The 26,615-nt window shown below is 37.4% G+C and overlaps 1 protein-coding gene and 1 pseudogene across 2 annotated transcripts in view; one reads left to right on the plus strand and one right to left on the minus strand.

The window, feature by feature from the left end:
• The window catches only part of Trhde (thyrotropin releasing hormone degrading enzyme), a 402,871-nt gene that overhangs the window by 233,739 nt on the left and 142,517 nt on the right, over nt 1-26,615 (plus strand). For both annotated transcript variants that reach the window (XM_028877977.2, XM_028877978.2), the window contains one exon: nt 1,037-1,174. In XM_028877977.2, the coding sequence (XP_028733810.1) occupies nt 1,037-1,174 (138 nt within the window). The remainder of the gene's footprint in view (nt 1-1,036; nt 1,175-26,615) is intronic.
• Nucleotides 24,630-24,712, minus strand: LOC114699059 (annotated as a pseudogene).

The following is a 26,615-nucleotide window of genomic DNA, read 5'->3' on the forward strand; positions in this document are numbered from 1 at the left end:
GAGAGCAATTTAAGCATTGGAGTCTTTAATCTCAGTAATGATACTCCTCAGTTCTTAGCTATCCAGGGGGTTGTTTAGGCTTCTTATCTTTTGTGACTTACTTTTCCTTCCCTCCTTCCCTCCATCAATGAAGACAGGTCGCCAGGAGGACTAATAGCCAGCAGCGTTTTTTTTTTTTTTTTAACAGAATCCAAGCTGTTTCTTTAAAGCAGACTTTCTTAAAACAAAAACAACCAAAAGTACTGTTCTTTACAGTTCACTTTTTAAAGCAATTGGTCTGCTTTTATTAGAGAAATACCACATGTGGTGAATAGAAGTTTCATGTTTCTGGTTGTTTTCAGTACTTAGTGGTAATGGATTATTAAGACTGGGTGATCTCTGCATTTTGGCCTTTAAGCTAAATTTGTATGTACATCTACATGTATTGTAGTTGGATGAAAACAATGATTTTACTATGTGTTTTAATCTCCCGATTGATCTTTCTTTCTTTCTTTCTTTCTTTCTTTCTTTCTTTCTTTCTTTCTTTCTTTCTTTCCTTTCTTTCTTTTTTGAAAAGAATGTGTGTTGTGGGATGGAGGAGCAGGGAAACAGAGCTTCACCTGTTCTAATGTGACTAGGTATAGTGGTTTAAATAGATAATATTCTTGCACTGACCTGACATGAAAACGTTATTTGAGACTGGAATTGTTGTCTACACATTATAGAAGACACAGACAAGCCTGTATCGTATCATTGTCATATGTGTCCACTCTTCAGACTTGCTTTGTGCACTGATAAAACAGTTGGCTGTTCTTATTACTTAGGGCTTACAGTAGCCTATTGATTTTGTTTCATGTTATGTTTAAATCAACTGTCTTTATTTTATACTATCCTAAGGGGCTATTTTATTTACTGAGTTTCCTTTAGATCTGAAGTCTCCCCATGTAAGACGGATGAGCACCATCAGTTAAGTGACACCCATGCTGTTGATGTTGTCTGGCAGATTCTGCCATAACCATGAATCACCTATAATATTATCCCATCTACTGTGTTACAGGAAAAGCAGAGATTTCTGACAGATGTTCTGCATGAAGTGATGCTGCTTGACGGGTTGGCCAGTTCCCATCCGGTGTCACAGGAAGTGATACGGGCAACAGATATTGACAAGGTGTTTGACTGGATCGCATACAAAAAGGTGGGATAGAAAAGAGGCACATGCCAACGAGATATTTCACTATTGGGATAGACAGCCTATTTCATGCTAGAAGTTTTATATTTTTCTATTCTTTCTAGCAAATGAAAATTGATTGTAAGTAGGAAAGGTGTTACTATGTTCATGTCATTCCCGTGAACAGGACTTTGCTTTATAAATGAATAAAATGGAAATGAATGTTTGCCAAACACTGCATGGAAATATTCAAAGTATTGATGAATAAATGTTTGGGAACTTCATTTGAAATTGCTGTACAAATGGTGTTATGTAAATGCCAGATTTTAGTATTAAGAATGTTGACCTTACTAGTGACAAATTCTTTCTGTTAGTGCCCCTTAAATAATTGATTGGCTGATGCAAATGGGTCTATGTAGTAACAGAACACATACATTTAACAAATAATTTGTAAAGGAGTTTTGTGGGAACTGGGCATGCTTCCTGGTTGATATGGAAAAGCAAATAAAAATTAGAAGCTTTCGAATGAGTCAGGAAAACTTTGAATCAGTGACTAGTTATAAAGTTTAGGTAGATTTCAGTCTTTTCCACTGTTACAAGGATTAGGATTTATCCTTTATCTCTATGCATTGATTTAATTTTTACACGAGGATGTATGTCTTAGCCTTGACATATACTAGTCATTTAATAGTCACAATGTGGGTAAATACTCATCTCATTTTAGTATAAGTTGAATTATACTTATTGGGATTTCTATGGAGTTTTCATTGATTCAATAATGCCATGAGCTTTAAAAAATTACTAAAGTTACCTTGTATATAAATATATTTGTTTGTAATAACTAGAGATAAAAATAATTTATCAGAAGTCCTTGGTATGCTGATAATGCTAATATAGATACTTGGTTTGGTGCTCAGTAATGACTCTCTAAATGACTGCTAATTAGTAATGAAGGCAATAGTATATAAAGACATTTTGTTAATAGAAAATGTCATTGCATTTGATCAAGTAGAGAGTTTCTGATATTTTTAGGAGTAATATCATTTAGGCTTATGATATATTTATCATGCTTATATTAATTTTGTATGTGATGGGTTTTGGCTGTGTTTGGTTTGCTATATATTCAATTTATTTGATGATAGTAATGTTTTAGATATAATCTAGAAAATTCTTTATTAAGACATTCCAAACTGATAGTAATATTTCTAGCTATTTTTCCCACTCTTGATTCTAAAAGGCTGTTTGTAAATACTAGATTTACTTTAATATGATTAAAATCATGACAATATTATTTTGATCAAATGTAATATCAGTGTACCTTTATATGGAACATCTAATCCTTATTCCATAGAATTGCAGAGTGTCAAGATGATTAAAGAGGGCTAAAAATAGAAACAGTAGTGAGTATGAATAATATATGGCAATTTTCCTTCAACTCTGTTTACATTTTGGCAAAGAGGCATGCTATTTTACTGAAATGAAAAATCAGCCACCTGTGGTGAGGTTCTCAGACCACCATTGAGATAGTTTCTGATGAACGTTTTTAGAGCTGTATATTATTATGTTTCAAACATTAGTAAAAATGTAGCCTTTGCTCTGATATTTGAAGTGCCATTGTTGTACAATAAATGGTACCTGTTTAGAAGGTACAGTTTGATAGATGGTAACAAATATAGGCAGTGAAGATACCATAGCAATCATGTAAATTTTATATATGTATATATCACTATAAGCTCATCTCAAGCCCATTTTAAATCCTGCCTTATCCACGCTGATCATCTTTACTATGTATTAGTTTGTATTTTGATAGTTTTATAGAAACTATATATATATATATATATATATATGTATATACACACTTCAATTTTCCTTCTTTCATTCATTATATTTATCTCAAGATACATACACATTGACAATTTATAGGTATGTAAACAATTCGTTTATTTACTTCGCTAGACATCTGAATAGTTGCTGGGTTTGGTTATTGAAAATATTACTGCCCATGGCTCTCTGCAAAACCTCTGTAGCATGAATCTTAAAAGTTCTTATTAATAAAATCAAACCCGAGGCCAGTTATTGGGGTCCATGCTGGTAGATCAGAGAGACAGAACAAGCCACAGCTATCTCACCTCGCCGGATCCTCAGCTGGTTTTGTCTCCTCAGACTGGAGGCCTCTGAGTCCTCATCCCGAATGAGTCTCAGCTGAATGCTCAAAAGCCTGAATGCCTAACCAGTCAAAATCTTAACCAGCCAAATGCCTAACCAGCCAAATTCTTCTAGTTTCTGGTCCTCACGCCTTATATATCTTTTTGCTTTCTACCACCACTCCCCGGGATTAAAGGCATGTCACCATGCTTGGCTATTTCCAATGTGGCCTTGAACTCACAGAGATCCAGAGGGATTTCTATCTCTGGAATGCTAGGATTAAAGGTGTGAGGGCCACCATTTTCTAGCCTTTGTATCTAGTGGCTGTCTGTTCTCTGACCCCAGATAAATTTATTAGAGTACACAATATTTTGGGGAACACAATACCACCACAAACCTCAGACATCTTTACTAGCTGCAGAGTCTCCATGCCCCATCTTGTAGACAAATTTCTAAACAGTCTTATTAAATAAGAAACACAGAGCCAAATACAGAGGTGTAAGCCATAGGAGATCAGAGCAATAGCCACCAACTAACTTTAGCTCACCACCTCGCCATAGCTTCCCAAGAGAACCTCTTCCTGTCTAACCTGTGCCTTTATTGCCTTCCTGTTCTGCCTTCTCATTGGCTCTAAGCTCAGCCACATCACTTCCTCATCACTGCCTGTCTCTACAGACCTCCAGGTCTCCATGGTTGGTACTGGGATTAAAGGAGTCTGTCACCACACTTGGCTGTGTCCTTGAACGCACAGAGACTCTGCTTGCCATGTGATCGGATTAAGGGCATGTGCTACCACCACCTGACTTCTGTTTATGGCTATGACCTCTGACTTTCAGGCAAACTCTATTTATTAACAGACAAATAGAATATCACATTTCAGCACAAATAAAATATCACCACACCATCTACTTGCTGCATATGTAACTCAGGGTGGGTCCTTGTGATTCTTGTAACTTTTTTCAGTTTCCAGCGTTTGGTAAGTTGCGGGAGTTTCCCCAGTCTTATACACCACATCAGCTTTTCTCCACTCGACCAGAGAGAATGTTTCAGTGAAGACGAAACATCTAGTCAACAGACTCAGTCTTTTCTTCCTTGAGTTGCCTTTGCACAGGACTGAGAAACAATGAATCATACACGTGTGGATTGGTTTCTGGACTGCTTATTCTGGTGCACTTGTAAATGTACTTATTTGGCTCCAGCACCACACAGCTACTGTTGTTTCTACATAACTAAACCATGAAATAAGACCCTGTCAGTCCTCCAGATAGATTTCCTGTAAAGTTCTTCAGTTCTTCATGGACTTTTGCATTTCCACAGAAACGAGTTTGTTAATTCCTACAAACCTTACACTGGAATTGTTAGGGCTGTGTTCTATTGAGAAAACCATCTGGGGAATTGACATCTTAACAATACTGCTTTAACAGACAGAGTGTACTCCAACTCAATTCTGTCAGGACACTCAATTCTGTCAGGTCTTGTCCTGTTTTCTCAGCTGGGTATTTGATAGCAATCTTCCATACCATCTTACTGTTTTATCCCTGAGTATTTTACATTGTGAGCTAGTGGACATGTTTTAATTTGTCTTTCTGAGTCTTTGTTGCCCATGTAGAATGAACTTTGTGGAACTGAAGGGGTTAAGAGCATTGGCTGTTTTTCCAGAGGACTGAGTTTGGATTCCTAGTATTCAGATGGTGGCTCACCACTATCTGTAAGTCTATTTCCAGGCCATCTGACACCCTTTTCTGTCCACTATGGGCATTGCATGCATGTGGGGTACAGACACACATGCATGAAAAACCCTCTCATTATTTTAAAAAAATCTTTTAAAGTTAGAATTAAGTTTGTTTTTAGAGACTTCAACAATAAAATAGCTGTCATTTCTTGTCTATGAATGCTTTATTGGCTAATGGAAAATAGCAGCTTCTATAAAATTATATTTATTTGGTCTCTGAAGTTTTCATACTTGGATACAATGTATCTTGATCCTCTCCATTCATCACCTGCCCCCTCTACATCATATAAGGAATCCCCATGATAGCGTCCTTCTAAAATCATGCCCTCCCTATTTGTTTATTTATTTATGTGTATATCCTTAAATTCATTGAGTCCAGTTTGTTTTTCCCATCTGTACAAAGGCATGGTGTCATCCACTACTGCACAGAAAACCTACCAGGGACCACATTCCTAAAGAAAAGTGAGTCTTCCTCCCCTGTTAGCTATTGGTTGCCAAGAGCTCTTCAGCTAGGAGGAGGGCCTTGAGATCCCTATCCCAATCCATGTTGGAAGGTTTTGTTGGCTTGACTTTGTACAGACCTTGCTCACATGTGCACAGTTCACTAAGAGTACATCTGTGTGACAACATGTGATGTCTAGAGGACAGCATTTCACAGCACACCCTCCCCATTCTCTGGCTCTTGTATTCTTTCTACCCCTTTACAATATTCCCTGAGCCAGAGGATGATGTTTAAGGAGTGGGTATTGCTTTCCCTTCTATGGCTGAACACTAATTTTAGTGTGGGAGACCTGCCCCCACTTTACCCTGGGAAATCTTGAGGAGAGAGGGATAAGAAAATATCATGTAGAATGATAGGCCTGGCTAATTCGAAGAAGAAAGACACACAGAATAGTTTGGGAGGACCTGGGTCAATAACCAGTGGCCCAGAACTTTATTCAAAAGGGCTTTTTATAACAATGCAAAAGACCTCTCCCTTGTTAGATATAGCCAAGTGCAGACCCTTCCAAACACCTGGTAGTCATGCCCATGGTCAAATTATCCCCTTATGCAGACCTGCTTGTAGCATGAATTGTTAGAAGGTCTTATTAATAAAAACAAACCCAGAGGCAGGTATTGGGATGAACGCTGAAAGATCAGAGAAACAGAACAAGCCACAGCTATCTCACCTTGCCAGTTCCTCAGCTGATCCTGTTTCCTCAATCTGGAAGTCTCTGTGACCTCATCTGAATGGATCTCAGCTGAACTGCTGCTAAAAGCTAAAAGCTTAAAAGGGCTCTAGTTCCTGGTCCTCACGCCTTATATACCTTTTTGCTTCCTGCAATCACTTCCTGGGATTAAAGGTGTGTGTCACCATGCCTAGCTGTTTCCAGTGTGGCTTTGAACTCACAGAGATCCATATGGATCTCTGCCTCTGGAATGCTAGGATTAAAGGTGTGTGTGCCAGCGTTTTCTAGCTTCTATATCTATCTAGTGGTTGCTCTGTTCTCTGACCCCAGATAAGTTTATTGGGGTGCACAATATATTGGGAGGACACAATATCACCACACCTTATGTGTAAAGCAAGCTCAGATTCTCTGACACTGAGTAATTTGGGCCTCCACAGTGTAGCCTGTTTTCAGCAGGTCTCTCTGATCAATGACTCATAGGGAGGTCACTCAAACTTGGCATTGTGTATCTCTAAATTTTATGGGTATTCTTTATCATGTTGTATTCTCTTCCCAGAGTGCTCATTTTTAATCAGAATGGGATGTAGATTCTGTCAAATCCCTTTCAATTATCAAGGTAGCTCTCTCTATTTTTTTTAAAAATCTTTTTAGTGTGTTCATGTCTCAAGTTTTATTGATTGACTTTCAAATTTTCATCTTTCTTTGTACTGCTGACAAATAGTATCCATTCCATATTCTTTTTTCTTTTTCTTTTTCTTTTCTTTTTTTTTTTTTTTTGGTTTTTGGTTTTTCAAGACAGGGTTTCTCTGTGTAACTCCGTAGCCTTTCCTGGAACTCACTCTGTAGCCCAGGCTGGCCTCGAACTCACAGAGATCTGCCTGGCTCTGCCTCCCGAGTGCTGGGATTAAAGGCATGTGCCACCACTGCCCAGCCCATATTCTTCTTGTAACCCATTATTCAAATAACTTAGCAAAACAAAATCTAGATATTTTGCACCACTGTTCATCAGTTATATCGATGCTCTTTGCTCTTAGTAATCTCTATTGGTAATCACCTCTCTCAGTACTGCCTCTTTATTTTTTTAAAATCACTTTATTAAGCACATCATAAAAGAGGAGTTTATTATCTCTTTTAATTTCTAACAATATGTGTGAAATTAAAAAATTTAAAAAAGTGTTTAGTAGTTTTTCTAGGATAGCAATATAGATCTGAAATTTCCTTCATGAGAAGCTCAAAAAAATGAGAATTTCCTTTCATTGTAATAGCATGCATTTTCTGAGCTTTTAATTTAAGCTTGATTGAGCTTTGGTAACTTGTTTCTGTCTCAAGGATTGGCTCCATTTTATCTAAGATGTTTAACTTATTGACATAAATTTTATGACACCTTCCCTTACTTATTTAATTGCAACAGAATCTCAAACGATGTAAGCTCAGTCCAGATACTGTTCATCATTTGTATGTTTCCCTTTGTGCCTCATTTGTATAACTTGAAACTTATAAATGTTATTCATCTTCTCAAAGAGCGTCTCTTGATATTATCAACCTTGTCTCTTGTTACCTCTTTTATAGATTACTGCTATAATTATTATTTCCTTCTTCTGTATACTTTTTATTTTCTTATCCTTCCTTTTTTTCATAATTTCTTAAGATAGAAGCTGAGGTTTTTCTAACTTGAAACTCCATTTATCAATTTTAACTTCAAGTATTTATGATATTTTCTCTCTAGATTTATTCCCAGGGAATTCTTTAAAAGTTTAGTACTTATATTGAGATTTCCATTTCATTCACTTGTACTTTATAATAATTTTCTATTGAATTCTTTAACTACGCCATCAGTTATTTATAGTAGGTTTTTAGTTTATGAGTACTTGAAGTTTGAGAGAAAACTGTCTGCTATTTATTTCTGACTTCTGTTGCATCCATTAAAATATATACTGTATGACTCAACTCTCAGGTTTGTTAAGACTTGTGTTATGGCCTAGAAATTGATATTCCTTGGTCCTCCATGAGGATACAGGTGTTGGCAACAGCATTCTACAAATGGCAACTAGGCTCAGTTTGTTGACAGAATTGTTCAAGTCTTTATGTTCTTAATGACTTTCTGTCCACTTGTTCATCGTGCTTTTGTGGTGAGCAACCTTTTCTTTGTTTTCTCACCAATTCATGTTTCCAAAGACATGGGGGAAATGGCATAGATATAGCAACTATTTGCTGCTATTTTTAAAAAGTAATCTTCAAATGTGAATGTAGAAAGCAAAGTTGGGAACCTTAGGCTGAAAGCTCCTGGACTTCACATTGGTGATCCCAACATGAAGCCTTGCTATATAATTAGGATCTTAGTTTAGTTCTCCTAGTTGTCTTCAACTAAGCACTTACTTCAAAAAGTATGTGTGTACGTGTGTGTGTATGTGTGTACATATGTATATACATGTATAATATATATGTAATATATAATGATCCACTTAACCTATAGGTAGAATGGGTAAACCTTTTTACTCTAGGATATCTGAGTAGTTACAAAGATGATTATATACAAATAAATAATAATGGTTAATGTTTTTTGAATGTTTAATATATTCCCGGCAATGTGCCAACATTTTACAACCTAGTATTTTAATTCTTATAATCACCATAGGAAGTTTTAATTATTATTATTTTTCAGTTTAAAGATGAGCAGACAATGATAGTCAATTCAGGGATGTGTTTCCAAGGAAATCAGGTTTCAGAGCTCTTGTTCATCATTATTATATCTGATTAAAAAGCTTGGCTGCTCCAGATAATTCCAAGGTTTTTGGACAAGATAATTGGACAAAACTTTGCCTTTGTGCTAGGTACTTTCCACAGAGTGTTGTGGGTATAATAATAGGACAAAAAGGAGAAAGATAATAGGAATAAATGAGTATAATAGCATGTAGATGTTTATATTTTAAATGAAGAAACCTGAGTGAAAAAAACATAAACAATTGGAAAAAAAATCTGTGGACTAAATTAATTGATAATTCTGAGGTATAGTAATAACTTTGGGAATTGCTAAGTGAGATATATGGACCACACCATCAGAAATCAAGTTTTTTTTCAGTTTCTTAGCTCTGCCACTATCTATTTGATGTTTTTGATAGGTGGTATCAGACTAGGTTAGTCTAGTCACCAATATTGTGATCTCAATATATTTCAAGAAAAATTCCTTATTTCCAGACAGAATCTGTATCTGTCTCTCCAAAGAGCTCAGCTCTATTTCAATTAGGTGATATAATTTGACTGATTAATTCCTATATCCACAGGGATGTAATATTCTGATGGGCCAGTCTAGGCCAGCAGCTTATCCTCTGCTATGGTGGTATTGGCAGGAAACTCATTCTGTAGAGAAGGCTCCATAACAGAACACCATGGCAATGATGCAAAGCATGAAGGAGTCACTAGTGGTCACATAAAGAGCAAGGTTTTGAGGTAGAAGACCTTCAAGTTGGGTAAGAACCCACAAAGCTCTTCTATTGAAGAGGAACTTCTATTGAATACAGCAGGCCAAGAAGATCCAAAGAAGTGTTTAAAGATGATGTATCACAGTTTAAATACTATCCTAGAAAGAATCAACTCTATAAATATAGTAGAAATGGAATTGATTTGGACAATTTAGAATAGTGACAGGAATTGTCAATAGTAGACATTTTGGAGTTATCATATGTGGCATTAAATTAAGAAAAAAAGCTTGCTGTTTCTGTGGTTCCCTCCCTGAAGATCTGACTAGTAACTAGTCAACACTGACCTTGGCCAACCGTCAGACCCCATTGCATTTCTATTCCTTTGCCTTATCATCCTATATAATTATTTCATTAATAATACCTTATTTCTACTTTTATTCTTATTCTTATTGAATTATAATTTCATTGCACTTTAAATAATTTGCAGAGAAGTATATAATAGGAGAATGGAAAGTTATAGAGAAACAAAGGTCAGAACTGGTTGAACACATTACTGATTTTTATGGAGTTTAGAAACTGAAGATCTTCAAAGAATACTTAGAGATGTTAGTTATGGGTAGGAAACTCATTCTGTAGAGAAGGCTCCATAATAGAACACCATGGAAAGTTCCAAGGCTAGTATTAAAACAAACAAACAAATACAAAAAGACTTCCAAAAATTACAGTTTTTGGACAGAAAAAGTTGGATAACTACTGTATTATAAAAATGTAGACCTAATGAAATAAGTTAGTTTATAATTGGAAAATGAAGAAGCTTTTATTGAAAAATGTAAAGAAAACTGGGAAGATACTATACACAGGCAAGAAAGGCCATGAAAGATGGATTGAGACAGCGTCTTTGCTCTAAAAGCACACAGGGAAATAAGAATCAATGACCCAATGACCTGGATGATGAAAGTGAGTGAATGCTCATTAAATTTACATATGATGCCAAGGTGGAAGGAGCTGCTGCAAGCTTCGAGAGAGGAACAAATTGGACGATGACTTCAGCATTATAAATAGGATTCTTTAAAAGCAGGAACATTTCCAGAAACTCTTAGATGAATTTATTTTGAAGATTAAACCTATATTACAGAGAATAAAAAAAGGAAGGATTTGTCAAACAGAGAAAAATCCATAATAGTCATGGTGACCCCAATTTTTGGAAAGGGAATGGTAATAGAAATTCAGTTTGTGAGATTTTGCTAGTATATTCTACAACTAGAATTTGACAAAATGTTTTTATGGTTCTGCCATCCTTGACATTAAAAAAAAAAAGGCCAACCATCCATTTTTGTGCATCATCCTTTGATATGTAAGAACCTCATCCACTGTTCAATCTCAGTCAAGCCATGGTGAATATACAGAGAGGACATGTAGCCAGGACCCCTTCTGTAAGAGGAAACCTATGTTTTCTTTGAATGCTGTAATGTAGAAGATACAAAGTACAGGGAATTAAGCTAATGTTCATAATAAGCAAAACTGTAATGGGAAGTCATGCATGTCCTTAAATGAGCTTCTATATACACAAAACTTTTGTGAATTGCTTTGCATGCATCACATTACTTATTTCCAATGGAAATCTTGAAATGCATGCATCTTTACTCATGTTGCACACTGAGACCTAGTTAAATGACCACCAAGGGTCAAGTCAAGTTTCTAGCAAGTGGGTAAGACAATATTTGAGATAAACATAAGTCCCAGTTCTGGGCTCTCATCTACAAGATGTTCTATAAACAACTATATCTCAAAAAGAGTTGTGGTATGAACAATTTCTGCACAATGGCAACTTAAGTTTCTTAGGCCACTCTCAACCCTCTTATCTGGATTATCTGAAGTCTCACTTCTGATGTCATCTCTATCCAAAAAATCTGACTTCTTATCATCATCCTTATGACATACTTGACTGAATCACTGTCACATTTAGGCAGCCATGTCCTCTGATGCAACACACAGACATGTGTCTAGAACCAAGCCAGATTGTGCCAAATTCTTTTCTGGAAACCCTACAAGGACTCAACAAAAATAAAAATAAAGACAACATTGTTACAGTGTCCTTACTCACTCTGTACTATCTGAGCGCCACAGTACTCCGTCTCTTGCCTCTGAATTCTCATTTCTGGCCCTTTGTTGCTGCCCCTGCTCTCCCAAACTCCCCCGACACTAGGTCTCTGAGATGCTAATTTCTTCTGTAGATAATATTGTTCTCCCCAACAGTGTCCTGATTGCTCTTCTGGGAAACTTTATATTTCACTTTCTAAAAGAGATCTCCCCCAAATGCTTCAGTCATATCTGTTTTCCTTCCATCCGTTTATTGTAATCCATTTGTTCTGTCTTGTGATACCAGTCATTTTCTAACATAATATGCACTTGTCCAGTATTCTGTGTCTGTCTCACCTATTTGAACATGAACTTTATGAAGTGAGACATCTATGTCTGGATACTCCCCTAATAATTTTTTTACTAATTAGTACACTGTTTCTATATAGTTGGCACTGGATCAGTATCTGTTGAGCTAAATTAAAGAAATTGTCAGAGAAGCTACGGTGGCCAATGTCTGAAATCTTATCATTGGGGAAAGCTGGGACAGGATTACTGGAAGTTCAAGGCCAACCTGGTCTATGTGGCAAGTGTCAGGCCAGCCAGAGTTATGTAGTGAGGCCCTATCTCAAGAATAAAACTAAATAGTTGAAATATTATGCTATTTCAAGGGTAAAGGTATCTTTTGTTTATTGTAATTGGGAAAATGAAAGCCTCCTTAAAGAGTTTCAGGCACAGTAACATGAATTTCAGAGGAGGAGGAGGTTGAGTTGGCCAGTCGTTCTATTTCTGACGGGTTCTGTCTCATATGGTCCGACTGCGCTGGGACTCATGAGACCCTTCTGTCAGCCTGGCTCTTCTTCCGTCTCATTTTCCCGCCTCAGCCACAGTCGTCTTCCTGTTGAACAAATCTCTTCTCTTCTCACTTTTCCAAAGAGATTCTCCATCCTAGCTTTACTTCTTTTAGTCAACTAATATTACTATACATAAACTTATCAAATGAGCTACTCTGTTGCCCTCCTTGACATACTCATGCATGCTGTATAGTAGCTGGTATGTACACTGACTGAATGCAGCACCTGTAATCACTCTATAAAACAGTTGGACCTTTAGTTACACAGACTTCAAAAACAGCTAGTGGTACCATCAGTTGTTCTTTGAGGGACTGGCAGAACCACCCACTATCTTCCTCTATCTCTCACTCTTCAAGGGAAATGGTATTACCTTTAATTCCCGTAAAAGTAAGCAGAAGCCTAGAGAATTCAGTGGTGTGTTCAGACCCCTGGGCATCAGAGTGGAAACTCACATCTCAATTCTAACTCAGGATCTTTTCGTTCTGTTAGGATACTTTTCTATTGTGACATTGCTTCATTAGGAAACACAACTCATCTCACAATCTTTTCAGACACAGCAAGCAGGTGAGGAATTTTCTGCGACTCACACACTAATATTTTAAAGTAAGCAACGTATTGATGTACAAATAAAACAAGGTTATAAAATCTGAGAAACAATTATCAGTGGTCATGAACTCATTAAAATGTGAATAATTGTTTCTCAGAAAAATTAAGCGAAGGGAGAGAGAGAGAGGAAGACAGACAGACAGACAGACAGACAGAGACAGAGACACACAGAGAGAAGGCATTGATTTAGAAGCATTTAAAGATAAAATCTATCAGAACAGGCTGCAGAATGTACATATGAATCCCCTGGAGGCTAGAGGGTTAAGAGATGACTGTGTAATTGGCTCTAACATATAAATGGTCATTATAGCTAGCCTGTTCACCACTTCTCTGTCAACATCAAGGTCAAAGAAATACAAATGGCCTCAAATTACAGGAAGCCATCTCAGTTAATTTCAGAAAGAACTTCTTGACATAAAAGGGAATTAAGTATTTCAATATGAGCCATAGGGAAAAAAACTTCATTCTTTGATAGTATTTAAGAATAAAATAGAAAAATCTTCGCTCAAATTAGCTAACTAAATTGGAGGACTACTCAAAAAAATTCCCTCTGATCTTACTTCCTAGTGCATAATAGGCAATGGGATAAACATTCATAGTTTTTAGAAATTAATTTTGCATTCACACATGTATGTGTGAAGAACCCAGCTTCTCATTTTGCCTTAAATACAGAAGCATGAATGACCAAGCAGGCAAAATGCTTGCTTCTCAGGTTAGATTAGAAAATCTGAAGCTAATTCCCATCTGTCACTGAAGGGTCTACCAGTCATCTGCGACAAGTCATCCAAAACGATTTCTGCACAGAAGACACTTGACTCGTCTTTGCCTTGGTGTCGTACCGGGGATGGTTTTAACAGGTCTTTCTTTTGTGACCTTAAAAATGAATTGTGCATAGTATGAAGAGATACTTTTATTGACTTTTTTTTTGATAAATGCCCTTGCCACTCGTTGGTAAATAATTAATTTGTATATTTGGCTGATGGAAGGAAAGTCTCTTTCACACATGTGTTTGATTGATTCATCACTACTTGAATGTGTTTTTTCTTTCTTTCTTTTTCTCTTGTAAAAAACCCAAATACTTAAGACATCTTATTTCTGTATTTCACTTATACTTCTGCCTATTAGATGTCCCTTTCTTATGTGCCCTTTTAATGATGAAACTGAAAGAAGAAAGCATGAACTTGATGAAAACGGGCAGCAGATTTTGCAATGGTGTAGCCGTCAGATGAATGCCATTCAAAGGAGTCTGTCTTACCCCTCTGTCCTTCTTGTGTCACACTGGTTTGTTGTTACTGATGATTTATATTGCTGCTTTCGAACCCACCTGCTGTACACAGCTTCTTTTCCACTCTGCTGAAATGCTTTGGAATAGACACTGTTGGCTTGGGCTTTATTCTTCGGCTCTATTCTGTGCTGTCTCTGTGAAACAGTGGTGATCACAGGTTTGAGAAGCTTAGGGCCAGAGCAGGGTGAGTCTTTGCAGATAGTCACTGTGGGAGCTATGTCTACTGCGTTTGGTGCCCGCTACAGTTCTTCAGTGTGCTGCTTATGGAAAAAAAGCCCAATTTGAATAACTCTTAGAATGGTTCATACATGCTAGCTTCTACCAACGCTTATAATTAAGGACAGAAAATATTTCAATTAGTATAAATGGAGCTATAAAAGAGTATTTCATTTCTGAAATGTGCTCACCCGGCAACCATATGTGGGCTCTAATCCCATTGAGGTAGGAGGCTGTTACACTGCGTATCAGGAAGCAAAGGGGGCCCCAGGTAACAGCCCAAGGTCATTCATTCAGGTGATTTCTGAATCTCAAGTTGTTTTATAGAGAATACTGAGAAAGAAATTATAAAAGACAAATACTAAAAAGAAACAGAAGGAAGCCAGTGTGTGTGTTTCTCTAGACTACAGTTAGGAAAGGAAAGGTTGTATTCTTGTGCCTAGATTCTTTTTTTTTTTCAGGATGATTGGGTTCTAGTGTAGCTGGAAAGGAAAAAACAAAGTTTAATGGCTAAAGAAAGCAAGGTCCCTGAACTTATAAGTTGTTCTACTGATCAAAAGACACAGAGAGAAAGGAAGGAAGGAAGGAAGGAAGAAGAAAAACTAGGATGGATGAAGCCTCCACATTACAAAAGAGCATTTATAGAAAACTCAGAATTAAGACCTACACCCTGCTGCAGTTTGTGTACTTATAACAAGAGAACACAGGTGTAAAAGAGGAAGTTGGATCCTATTTTCCTGTAGAATATTTGTGAAGTGATTATGGCTTTGCACTGGTAGATTTCTTTGAGATGGGGGTCTCAGTTTATAACTCAGACTGGCCTTACCTAACTCCCTATTAAGCCTAAACTGGCCCTGAATCTGAGATTCCCCTAGCCTCTGCCTCTGGAGTCCTGGGATTATAGGTTTGTAACACCACATTCACATCAGATAGTTTCTTTTATTTAGATTTATTCATTTCATTTTATGTGTATGTGTGTTTTGCCTGCGTGTACGTAAGTATACTATGTGCATGCCAAATGGAGGTTTTTATTCACCACAGCTACATGTCTGGTTTTAATCAACCACATGTGACTTATTGATATTATACTATAACACATATTTAAAGCTCCAGATTACCAACTGTTTTAGCGAGGGTTTCTATTGCTGTGAAGAGACACCATGACCACAGCAGCTTAAATGTTTAACTGTGGCTGGTTTATAGTATTAGAGGTTTAGTCCATTATCATCATGGTGGGGGAAAGCATGGTGGCATGCAAGCAGACATGGTGCTGGAGAAGGAACTGAGAGTTCTACAGGATCAGGAGGCAGCATGGAGAAAGTGAGATTGGGCCCTGCTTGAGCTTTTGAAACCTCAAGGCCTACCCTCAGTGACACTCTTCCCCCAACAAGGCCACATCTAATTCATTAAGCCCACACCTGTGTTAATAGTGCTACTTTCTATGGGTCTATGGGGGCCATTTTCTTTTCTTTTTTATTAATTTAATTTTTTTTCATTTATTTTACATTCCAACCACAGTTTCCCCTCCCTCCCATTTAGTTCCCCTCCCCAACTACTCCCCTACCATTAAGAAAGGGGCAGGCATCCCATGGGCATTGACAAAGCATGACACATGAATTTGAGGCAGGACCAAGCTTCTCCTGCATCAAGGCTTGGCAAGGCAATTCAGCATAGGGAATAGATTCCCAAAAGCCAGCTCAAGTACCAGGGACAGGTCCTGGTCCCACTGCTAGGGGCCCCACAAACAGACTATGCTGCACAACTGTCCCACACATGCAGAGGGCCTATATTGGTCTCTTGCAGGCTCCCTAACAGTTGGTCCAGAGTCCATGAACTCCCATGAACTCTGGTCACCTGTCTCTGTGGGTTCTCCAGTCATGACTTTGACCTTCTGTGACTCTTACAATCCCTCTTTCCTCTCTTCAACAGGACACCTGGAATTCAGTCCAGTGCTTTGCTGTGTATCTCTGCATCTGCTTGTATCAGTTGCCTGATGAAGGCTCTTTGTGACAATTAGCGTAGGAAATGGCCTCTCAACTATTTCTAACAGTCTTAGCTGGGATCGTCCTTGTGGACTCCTGGGACTTTTCCTGGCACCAGGTTTCTCCCTTACCTGAAATGGCCGATGGCAGCCATTTTCATCCACACCATCACACCAAGGTTATATGTCACATTTAAAGTTCCAAAGGGCTAGCCACTCCTGTCTCATTACCTTGGGTATCTTTTCTTGGGATCTGTCAAAAATGTGAATCCAAAGTTTATCTACTCCTGACCTTAATAATTGTATACAAAGGACCAAACAAACTCTCTCAACAAAGACATAAAGATCAGAGTTTCTGCTTCAAACAAGCACCATGTCTCCTGATATAGACAAAATTGCAATCATGCAACAACATCACAATATTTTTTGTTGTTGTTTAAAGGAAAATATGCCATCTCCCTTAAAACGTTCGAAAGGAATCTTGGACATACGTTTGCAGATTGTTTTTTCATGGATTCTTTCAAGAGAGCTTAGGGGCCATTTGATAACCTACTGAGGAAGGTACCCAGAGTCTATGTCTATGTGTTCTCTCTATCATTTATTGTTATGATGCTACTTAGTTCCTGGTGGCACCAAAATCAACTTCTATTTCTTTTTTTCTCTTCTTCTTCTTCTTCTTCTTCTTCTTCTTCTTCTTCTTCTTCTTCTTCTTCTTCTTCTTCTTCTTCTCCTCCTCCTCCTCCTCCTCCTCCTCCTCCTCCTCCTCCTCCTCCTCCTCCTTCTTCTTCACAGAGTATTAGAAGGCTTGACTATGACTTTTGTTTATCATATTCTTGCATTTAAGGAAGGGATAGATTTTTTTTTAAGCCACTGAAGCTGACTTTGTCTTAAGGTCATTTTTTCCCAAGCAAAAGAATTTGAGAATAGTTTTCAGTGTTTCACATAGGCAGAAAAAGATGAAGCCCAAGGTGAGAAGTTTAATGAGAGGACTCCTGCAAAGACAGGACCTTAAAGACCTAAACCTTAGCTCGAGATGGCCCAGAAATAAAACTTCATCCTTAAGAGACCCCAAAGAAACTCTGTTGTAAACTTTGGCAGCAGGTAAGGACAGGAAGAAGAAAAAGAAAAAAAAACCTTCTGGAAAATTTCAACTCTAAGCAAGCTTCAACTAGTGTTGGAGCTCAAAAGAAGCCTGCCTTAGTGCATTGTAAACCCCAGGCCAAGATTTAATTTAAAATGCTTGTTATGTCCCAAGATGTCCCTGTACACCATTCAGAACTAATATAAATTCTTTCTAGAAAAACTCACCTTCATATGACATTTCAAATTTCCAAAACTGAATCCTAATGAAAAACAATTTATCATTTTTTTTAAAAAAACAGCCATAATACAAAGAAATACATCCCTAAAGCACACTCCAGAAATGACTGACAACAGAATAAATCATACATATATAAGGCAATGCATATGCTATGTAAAGAGTAGAGATGGTACATTAATACGTTGAGAAAATGAGCAATGTGTGAGAAGATTTAAAAACTGACTAGGATTCCTAGAAATGAAATGTAGTACATGTAGAATTCCTAGAAATGAAACGTAGTAAAATGTATAAATAGTAAGTGGGTTTGCCATAGATTCAAAAGCTGTATTCTAGACAGGTTTTGTATACATGTATGAATTACCAAATGTGTCAAAATTGTCCTAAATGTTCTATCTCCTAGTTCAAAATTTAATTAACATAGAAAAGCTAAAGATATAATTTTGAACTAGGAGATAGAACATTTAGGATACCATACAGAGTGTGTTACATGGAGATAGAGATGAGATCCATTCATAATACAGATAGATATACGGGAGACTGAGTGGGAAGGGCAATGTATGAACTCAAGGCTGAACTTCACTTGATTTTCCCATATTTTCTTTCTTGGTTAAATTATTCTTTCTGAGCACCAGAAACACAGAGACTAATGGTTTTCTGCACAAAACAGTAGTATTAGAAATTGGACTCTGAGTTTGAAACCCTAAGACATACATGTTATAGCAAAGAACTTTACCTATTAACAAATTCCTGCTATATCAGTTTAAAATGTGTGTGTGTGTGTGTGTGTGTGTGTGTGTGTGTGTGTGTGTGTGTGAGAGAGAGAGAGAGAGAGAGAGAGAGAGAGAGAGAGAGAGAGAGAGAGAGAGAGAGAACATACTATGATGCACATATTGATGTCAGAGGACAACTTTCAGGAAGGTTAGGTTCAGAAACAAGTGATTTTAACTACTGAGCCATCACAACAGACCTGATTTTATCACTTTTATTCTCTTTTATATCATTTTTAAAGGTTGAATGAGATAAAACTGTGATATAGTAACTTCCAAGGCTGCATTTTCTCATGTTATTAGGTATTATTTATTGAGGGTTCATGGTTCCTGGTTTACCCCACACCATCCTTCTTCAGAATTACAACAAGCTAAAGCCTGGAAAACATTTTTTCTCAAGCTCATATAATGTCATAAGCAGCTGAAGCAAGATTTAACCCTGTCCTGCCCGACTCTTATGCTACTGTGTGTGCAGTCGCTTGGGGGCACATAGTCAAATGTTACTGACTTTTGCCATGGAGAAAAATAATCATTTATTCCAAAGTTTTCTTTTTGTTCCTTCACCCAACCATTTATTTCTTCTCTTCTTTTGAAATGAATTTTAGGTAAAACTTCTTTCTTGCTTAATAAAGCCATTCTTTTCAATGTAATCCTAGAAGACTGCCCCTTGCAGATTTGCCTGGTGTAGTCTTTTGAATGGAAGTGGGCCCCAAGGGCTCACAGGGAGTGTCACTATGAGGAGGTGTGGCCTTGCTGTAGTGGGTGTGGCTTAGGGGAAGGTGTATCACTGGCTGTGGGCTTTGAGGTCTCAGATGCTTAAGCCAGGCCAGTGGCTGACAGGTTTTTCTTCCTGCTGCCTGCCAATCTGGATGTAGAACTCTCAGCTCCTTCTCTAGCACCAGGTCCGCCTGCATGCTGCCATGCTTCCTGCTGTGATGGACTAAACCTGTAAAATTATAAGCCAGCCCTAGTGAAATGTTTTCATTTTAAGAATTGCTGTGGAGTCAGGCGGTGGTGGCGCATGCCTTTAATTTCAGCACTCGCGAGGCAGAGGCAGGCGGATCTCTGTGAGTTTGAGGTCTGCCTGGGCTACAGAGTAAGTTTCAGGACAGGCACAAGGCTACACAAAGAAACCCTGTGTTTGAAAAAAAAAAGAATTGCTGTGGTCATTGGTGTTTTTTTCACAGCAATTGAAAACCTCACCAAGACACCTGGCTTGCCTTTTCTACACTTGAACTGGCAGCCTGAGAATCCTCAGAGGGATTCTATGCCATGAAATCTCAAACCCAGAGACCGTGAGTAGAGCCATTCATTGTCTGAGACTACCTGTATCTCAGGGAGCGTGAGAAGCCATGCAGGCTTCTGCAGTGGGGATCAGGTCCAAACGCAAACCTGCCATGCAATTTGGTTGTGACTGCCTCTGTATTTCATTTTATATCAGATTTAGTTAGTTTAGTACCAACTAAATATCGGGCCTGAAGTTAATAATTTTTGATATGTGTCCTTATGTTCAGCATCATAATCCTAAGCCAAACAATAACCAAGCATTTGAATGTTTGTGTTTGTTTATATATTCCCCAAACTGTTTTCCAACCCCTCCATTTTAGGATGAAATGTGTGAACATTTATTGATACACAATTTTCCTTCTGGAAGGTCATTTAATGCAGTAGGAAACTAGTGCCTGATTCAGAGTGGTTGAAATTATTTTTCTCATCATGTGCTTTTAAGTAGATGTAGAGGGGGATTAATATATTTAAATATTATAATATCTGAAATAATAAGATCAGTTGACATTTATGATTATCTGCATGGTCCTTTTGTATGTTATTTATATATGAATCCTTTAATCCTTACAGTATGATATGTATGTTATTACCACTACCCTCCATTTTGTGATGCAGGAAATTGTATAATGTTACAGAGTCAGGAAATGGTAGAATTTGGATTCTGACACTGGCAGGTGTATCTTCAGTTAACTGCAACCTGATGGTTATCCTTTGAAATTTTTCTAAGTATTTAGATAGCATGCTACATATAAAATATGATTTATCAACTTAATGCATTCTAGATATCACTTAGTGGGGAGATTTACAGGTACTTAGCAAACCTAAATGCTTGTAGTCAGAATGGATTCACCGGAAATGAAGCCTGGCTCTCCAGTCCTCTGAGACTTTTAATTAATGTTGAAATTTATTTATTTTTCTTGTGGAAGATAGCAATAGCAGTGACCTTGGAGAATTTTTTTTATAATTTTAAATCTTAGCATGAAAAATATTGTATTAAATATTTTATTAAATGCTTGCATTTTTTTAAGATAGGGTCCCAATATGTAGACCAGACTGGCCTTGAACTCACAGAGATCTAATTACCTCTGCTGCTCAAGTGCTGGGATTTTCTCATTTTGTCAGCTTCTGGAGAAAACATCCATCTCATTTCAATGATTTTTCAGTGATCCTGCTGCAGGCTGGAGCTGTGATGTGGATGGAGTGGGAAATTTGGTATGAGTGAAATAAAATACTTTGTTTTTAATTTCTCTAAGAAATAAAAACAAAGAGTGGCCTGTTTGTTTCTCCTTTATATGTATAGTATAACAAGGTAAATTTGGCTTTCAGTGTTCCAAAATAAAAGAAATGGTTGATTTTTTTTTTAGTCCTCTAATAATAACTACAATCAATGTTTCTTATATTGGCAGCTGGAAATAAAGATTGGGGAAAGACAGATATATTCCAGAAGCTAAGGTTTAGAGCAGTGATAAATGGACCTGTGAGGTACATGTTTGCGAGGAGAGTGTTAATAATTCCTTGTAGGTCTCAAGGGGGAAAGACCACAGCATATTTTCATGAATGTGGGGGTATTTGTTTCATAGAACTGCTTTTCTCAAACTGATTTGTGGATGCTATTTATATGATGTGTGTTTGGTTTGTGAGACAGAGCCTCACTGTGGTAGCCAGGTGATCCTTCTACCTCAACCTCATGAGCGCTTGGATTGCAAGGAGAATATTCCTAAGAGTTATTTTCTTTACGTTAACTCTGTCACTGAAGCTTTGGATATCATCGACTTAGCTTGACAATGGTAAACTTTAAATGCAAAGATTAAACAATGAATTTCTCATATACAATTGCTGAATTTATTACAGTGAGATTGTCTTGAAATAAAAACTCTGGCTTATTCTTTCTGTTCCTGAACCACGACTGTCAGGAGAATTTACTTCGTGATAAATGGCTGGCTGCTTTGTTCTCTGGACGATATGTTTTTGAGTTTTGAACGTCTCTAGGGACAGGATACATCTGTGCTTTGCCACACTGAAAACAAAACCCAAAAGCTGGAGGCAAAATCTGTCCTTCTGTTTTACAAGCAGGGGTGGCTGTGGGATTTTCTTCATTGACCGAATTCTAGATGTTATCTAACCCACTTGCCAATGCCTTCTGCAGCATAAAAGGACCCAAACTGAACTTATGACTTGTCTTTTTCTGGAGGAAAAGCAAAGGAAGAGATAATCCATTTATCAATGAAATGCATGAAGGGGATAATTTATTTTCTTGAAAACAGGTGAATGTGGTTTGATCAAACTTTAATCTGGGCATTTCATCCCTTTTGTAAACTTGCCCTCAAGACAGAATAGCAGAGGGGAAGATAGAGGAAACTTTACTCAAGCCCTTATTTCTCTTATTTTGCAAACATTAATACAGGAAGATACTTTCTTTACCTTTTGGAAGATCAGTCATATCACCTACTAAATAGAACAAAGATTCAAAAGCGTCATCCAGTTTTCACGTCCTTGCCATAAAGAAATCATGTTTCTTCTTTGCCCTTTTACATATGTATATGGGTGATAAAGTTGAAATGCAGAACTTAATGGGTTTCTTTCCTGTCTGGATTAATTGCAATGATCAAAACATCAGTTTGCTGGTATTATCTTGTAATACATGCTTTATTTATTATGGATTGAGTAGGATGGTAAATTCAGTTTTATAGCTAGTGGAGTTAAGAAGCATGGCTTTATTCTATATTGTTCTTGACCTCAATGATGGTCCTTTTGTGTAAATAATCTCATCAGCCCCTTGTGTGAGCCCATCCTTGAAGAATTCCTCATATGGATGTTTAATGAAAAAATATACTACGATTTTGTCCTTGTCAATGGTGTCAGAACATATGAGAGGCTCAGAGCAATAGCTAGGTAAAGCTTCAGTGCAGGGGGAAGTCTGGAGACATCTTCTCTGAATGAGTAAGTGGATTGCACATCTCCATTTTCATAAGAAAAAAACCCACAAATAGCAGTCTTGAGTCTATATGAAGGACAGGGTTATTTATGCTTCTGTCCAGTAAATTTCATCCATGTGGAACATATGCCCATGATTCTAGAGAGCTGACCTCCAAGTCTTGTCTTCTTGACTTGAATTTCCTTCATTTTCTATGGAGCCTTGCTTTAAAATTGCTGGACAATGATGCACTTATCCACCCAAACCAAGACATCTAGGGAAGCATATTTGATCCTGGAGTTTCCTAATTAGACCAATAAACCATAGTTGTTTCCACAAAGAATATACATACAGTGCACTCTGAGTTTTTCCTCTTAAATGTCATTTTTCTATTCATATGCACCCATGGGCATTCTCCCAGGAGGTTATTGTAGCTTGCAGAGTTTACAGATGGGAAAGACTGCTGGTGACTTTTCTCGGTCAGCAGCCTACATAGCACCTTCTAGTAATATGAGAGATAGCCAGTAAGTATGAAACTTTCTGGTTAGTATCAGCTTGATATCTGTGTGTCCTGTGTCCATGGTATACTTTTTATTTTCAACCCATGTCCTCTGGTAGGAATAACATTCCCTGTATAGGGTAACAACTTTTAAACTCTTTTATAGAGGAAGCTTATAAAATAGTAGATTGCCACATGGCTTTTCCAAACATCCTTAGTGTTATTATCCCTCTTCCCACTTTACCTTCTTTCTTCCTCCCTCATCCTCCACCCCACTTGAATCTCCCTCTTTTCCTTTACCCCCTCATATCACCTGTGTTCTACTATTCTATACTTAGGATCTTTCTTCTTCTTCTGTAAAAACCTCTTTTTTTTTTTAAATAAAAGCCATAAAATGACATGCACCTGAAACTCAGATGCCACAAACACATTGTCACTGGGGTCTCAAGCTAGAACACTGCCAAGTAGAATGCCACTCAAAGTGGCACTGGAAAAAGGTGAATTGTGGCTGAGCACAGACAGTTTGATGCACTACCCACATAGTCAAAACAAATTTGTTTGAAAGTGATACGAGTTGATCTTACAGTTTTTGAGGAATGTCTTTGCAATTTCATTTCTAAAAGAATAGTTTTAATTATTACATATCTCCAATAGAACAACTAAATATCATTGTCTCAACAACACAACATAAATTCTAACCTCAAGAGCCAAAAGAGGATTGAAACTTGAATAGTAATTCTACATTTTCTACCAAAAAGACTGAAAGTTAATAATTGGCCAGCATATGAGTTGGTAAGTAAGAACATTTTAGAGCAGTAAAGAGTAGGTATTTTAATGATCAATCTCTTCTTAGCTACAGTGGATATCTCTACTTGTTCTTGAATCTTCAGTGCCTGGGATACTCTGTAAAATGGACACAATGGTATATGAAAAAGAAAGGGAAAAGCAGTATTTTGAAGAATTAAAAATTTATCAAATGCAGAGGTAAAAATATAGAGCAACATAAGAGAAAAAAGCAGGAATTGCATCATCATCATCAAAATAATAACAATAACGATAATAATAACAATAATAAACATGTTAATGGGTCTGGCATATGCTAGACTTTAACATAATATTCATCTATATCTATCTTTGCATGTCCATTTATATATTATAAAACTTAAGAAAGAATCATGTAAATGAAGCTTTTGGCCAACCATATAATGAAATGGTTATATAAAGTTGTTTGTGAGCTGTTTTCAAATATTTGATACTACACTTGATCTTAGCCAAAAGGCCGAGAAGCGATGTTTTCAAATATTTGAATACTTGACATTTGACTACTAGTGGCAAAAGTGAATGTTTGGGTTATTTACAAAATATACACTTTAATAAAAAGTCTATTCCATGTTAGTGCTCTACTCTAACTTTTAAATAAATGTCCAATTATAATCCCCTTTACTAGTATTAATCAACTATTAATAAACTATATATTACTGCTTACATATTAAGTTCTTTTATTTACTGATAAACTAAATCTAGTACTACTACTTATCAAGAACCATGCCTTATTTTATATTAGGCAAAAATTAGGACAGTATTTCATATTGGAATGCATCTAAAACCCAATTGATAATGGTGAGATCAAGCATTTAAATTTGTGGTATTTGTTAGCATATAATGTAAGCATGTTTTTAAAACATTATTTCCATAACAAGTTTGACATGATACATGCTAAATTCATGAACATTACTTATTTCTGTAGCTTTTAAAAGGCACCAAATTTCACATAGATTTCCAGCTGTGATAGTCAAGCCATGACAGGGAACAATGATTCCACAATATATGAGGACACTATCTGTTGGCTGACATTCAAAAACACAAATGATATTGACCTCTTTGAAGATTTTCTCAGTCTGGTGTATGTAACCAATGAACTTGTGATTCAAAAGAATTTAGAATTTTTCTTTAATTAATTAATTGTACAGTCCAGCTGCTGTTTTCCCTTCCTCCTTTCAACCAACTCCTTTCCCCATTCCCCCTCTGAACACCCTAATCCACTCCTCTTTCATTTCTGTTCAGAAAAGGGCAGGCCAGCCATGGATATTAACAAACAGGGCATATCAAGTCATAGTAAGACTAAACTCCTCCCCTTGTATTAAGTCTGGGCAAGACAATCCCTTATGAGGAATAGGGTCCCAAAAGCCAGCAAAAGAGTAATAGGCAGTTCCTGCTCCCACTGTTAGGAGTCCCACAAGAAGACCAAGCTACACAACAATCACATAAATGTAGAAGGCCTATGTCAGTACCATGCAGGCTCCCTGGTTGCCAATTCAGACTCTGTGAGCTCTTATTAGCCCAGATTAGTTCATTCTGTAGGTTTTCTTGTGATGTCTTTGATCCCTCTGGTTCCCACAATCCTTCCTGCCTCTCTTCAGTTGGATTCCCTGAGCTTGGCCTAATGTTTGGCTATGGGTCTCTGCATCTATTTCCAACAGTTGCTGGATGAAGCCTTTCTGATAACAATTGAGCTAGGCACTAATCTATGAGTATGGCATAATATTGTTAGGTATCACTATATTGACTTTTTTTTCCCTCCAGTCATGTTTGGTTCTATCCTAGGTCTCTGGGTCATCCAGCCTGTGGATCCTGGCACTCCAGGAAGTATCAGGGGTGGGTTCACTCTTCTGACATGGGTCTCAGGCTAAATCAGTCATTGATTGGGCACTCTCTAAATCTCTAGGCTACCTTTACCTTAGGCAGGGCATACTGTAGGTTGAAGATTATGTGGCTGGTTAGTGTCCCAATCCTTCTGCTGGAAGTCTTGCCTCATCACAGGAGATGGCCAGATCAGGCTGTGTCTGCTATTGCTAGGAGTCTTAGCTGGGCCCATTCCTTGTAAATTCTTGGGAGAATCCCTTGTGCCACATTTCTACCTGACCTCCAAATGCTCCCCACACCTCCCAACCTCGTTGCTCATGTTTCCATCCCCACCTGCTCTCAGTCCACTTACAAAATTTCTTCTACTTCCCCTTTCCAGTGAGATCTGGGCATCTCCCACTTGAACCCTCCTTGTTACCTACTCTGTCTGGTCTGTGGATTGTAGCATAGTTATACTTTATTTTAAGGCTAATATCCATTTATGAGTGAGTACATACCATGTTTCAGCAAATTATGTTGCCTTAACTTCTGAAAACAAAATTAAATCCCTT

The sequence above is a fragment of the Peromyscus leucopus genome, chromosome 18, assembly GCF_004664715.2.
Source record: "Peromyscus leucopus breed LL Stock chromosome 18, UCI_PerLeu_2.1, whole genome shotgun sequence".
Lineage (NCBI taxonomy): Eukaryota > Metazoa > Chordata > Mammalia > Rodentia > Cricetidae > Peromyscus > Peromyscus leucopus.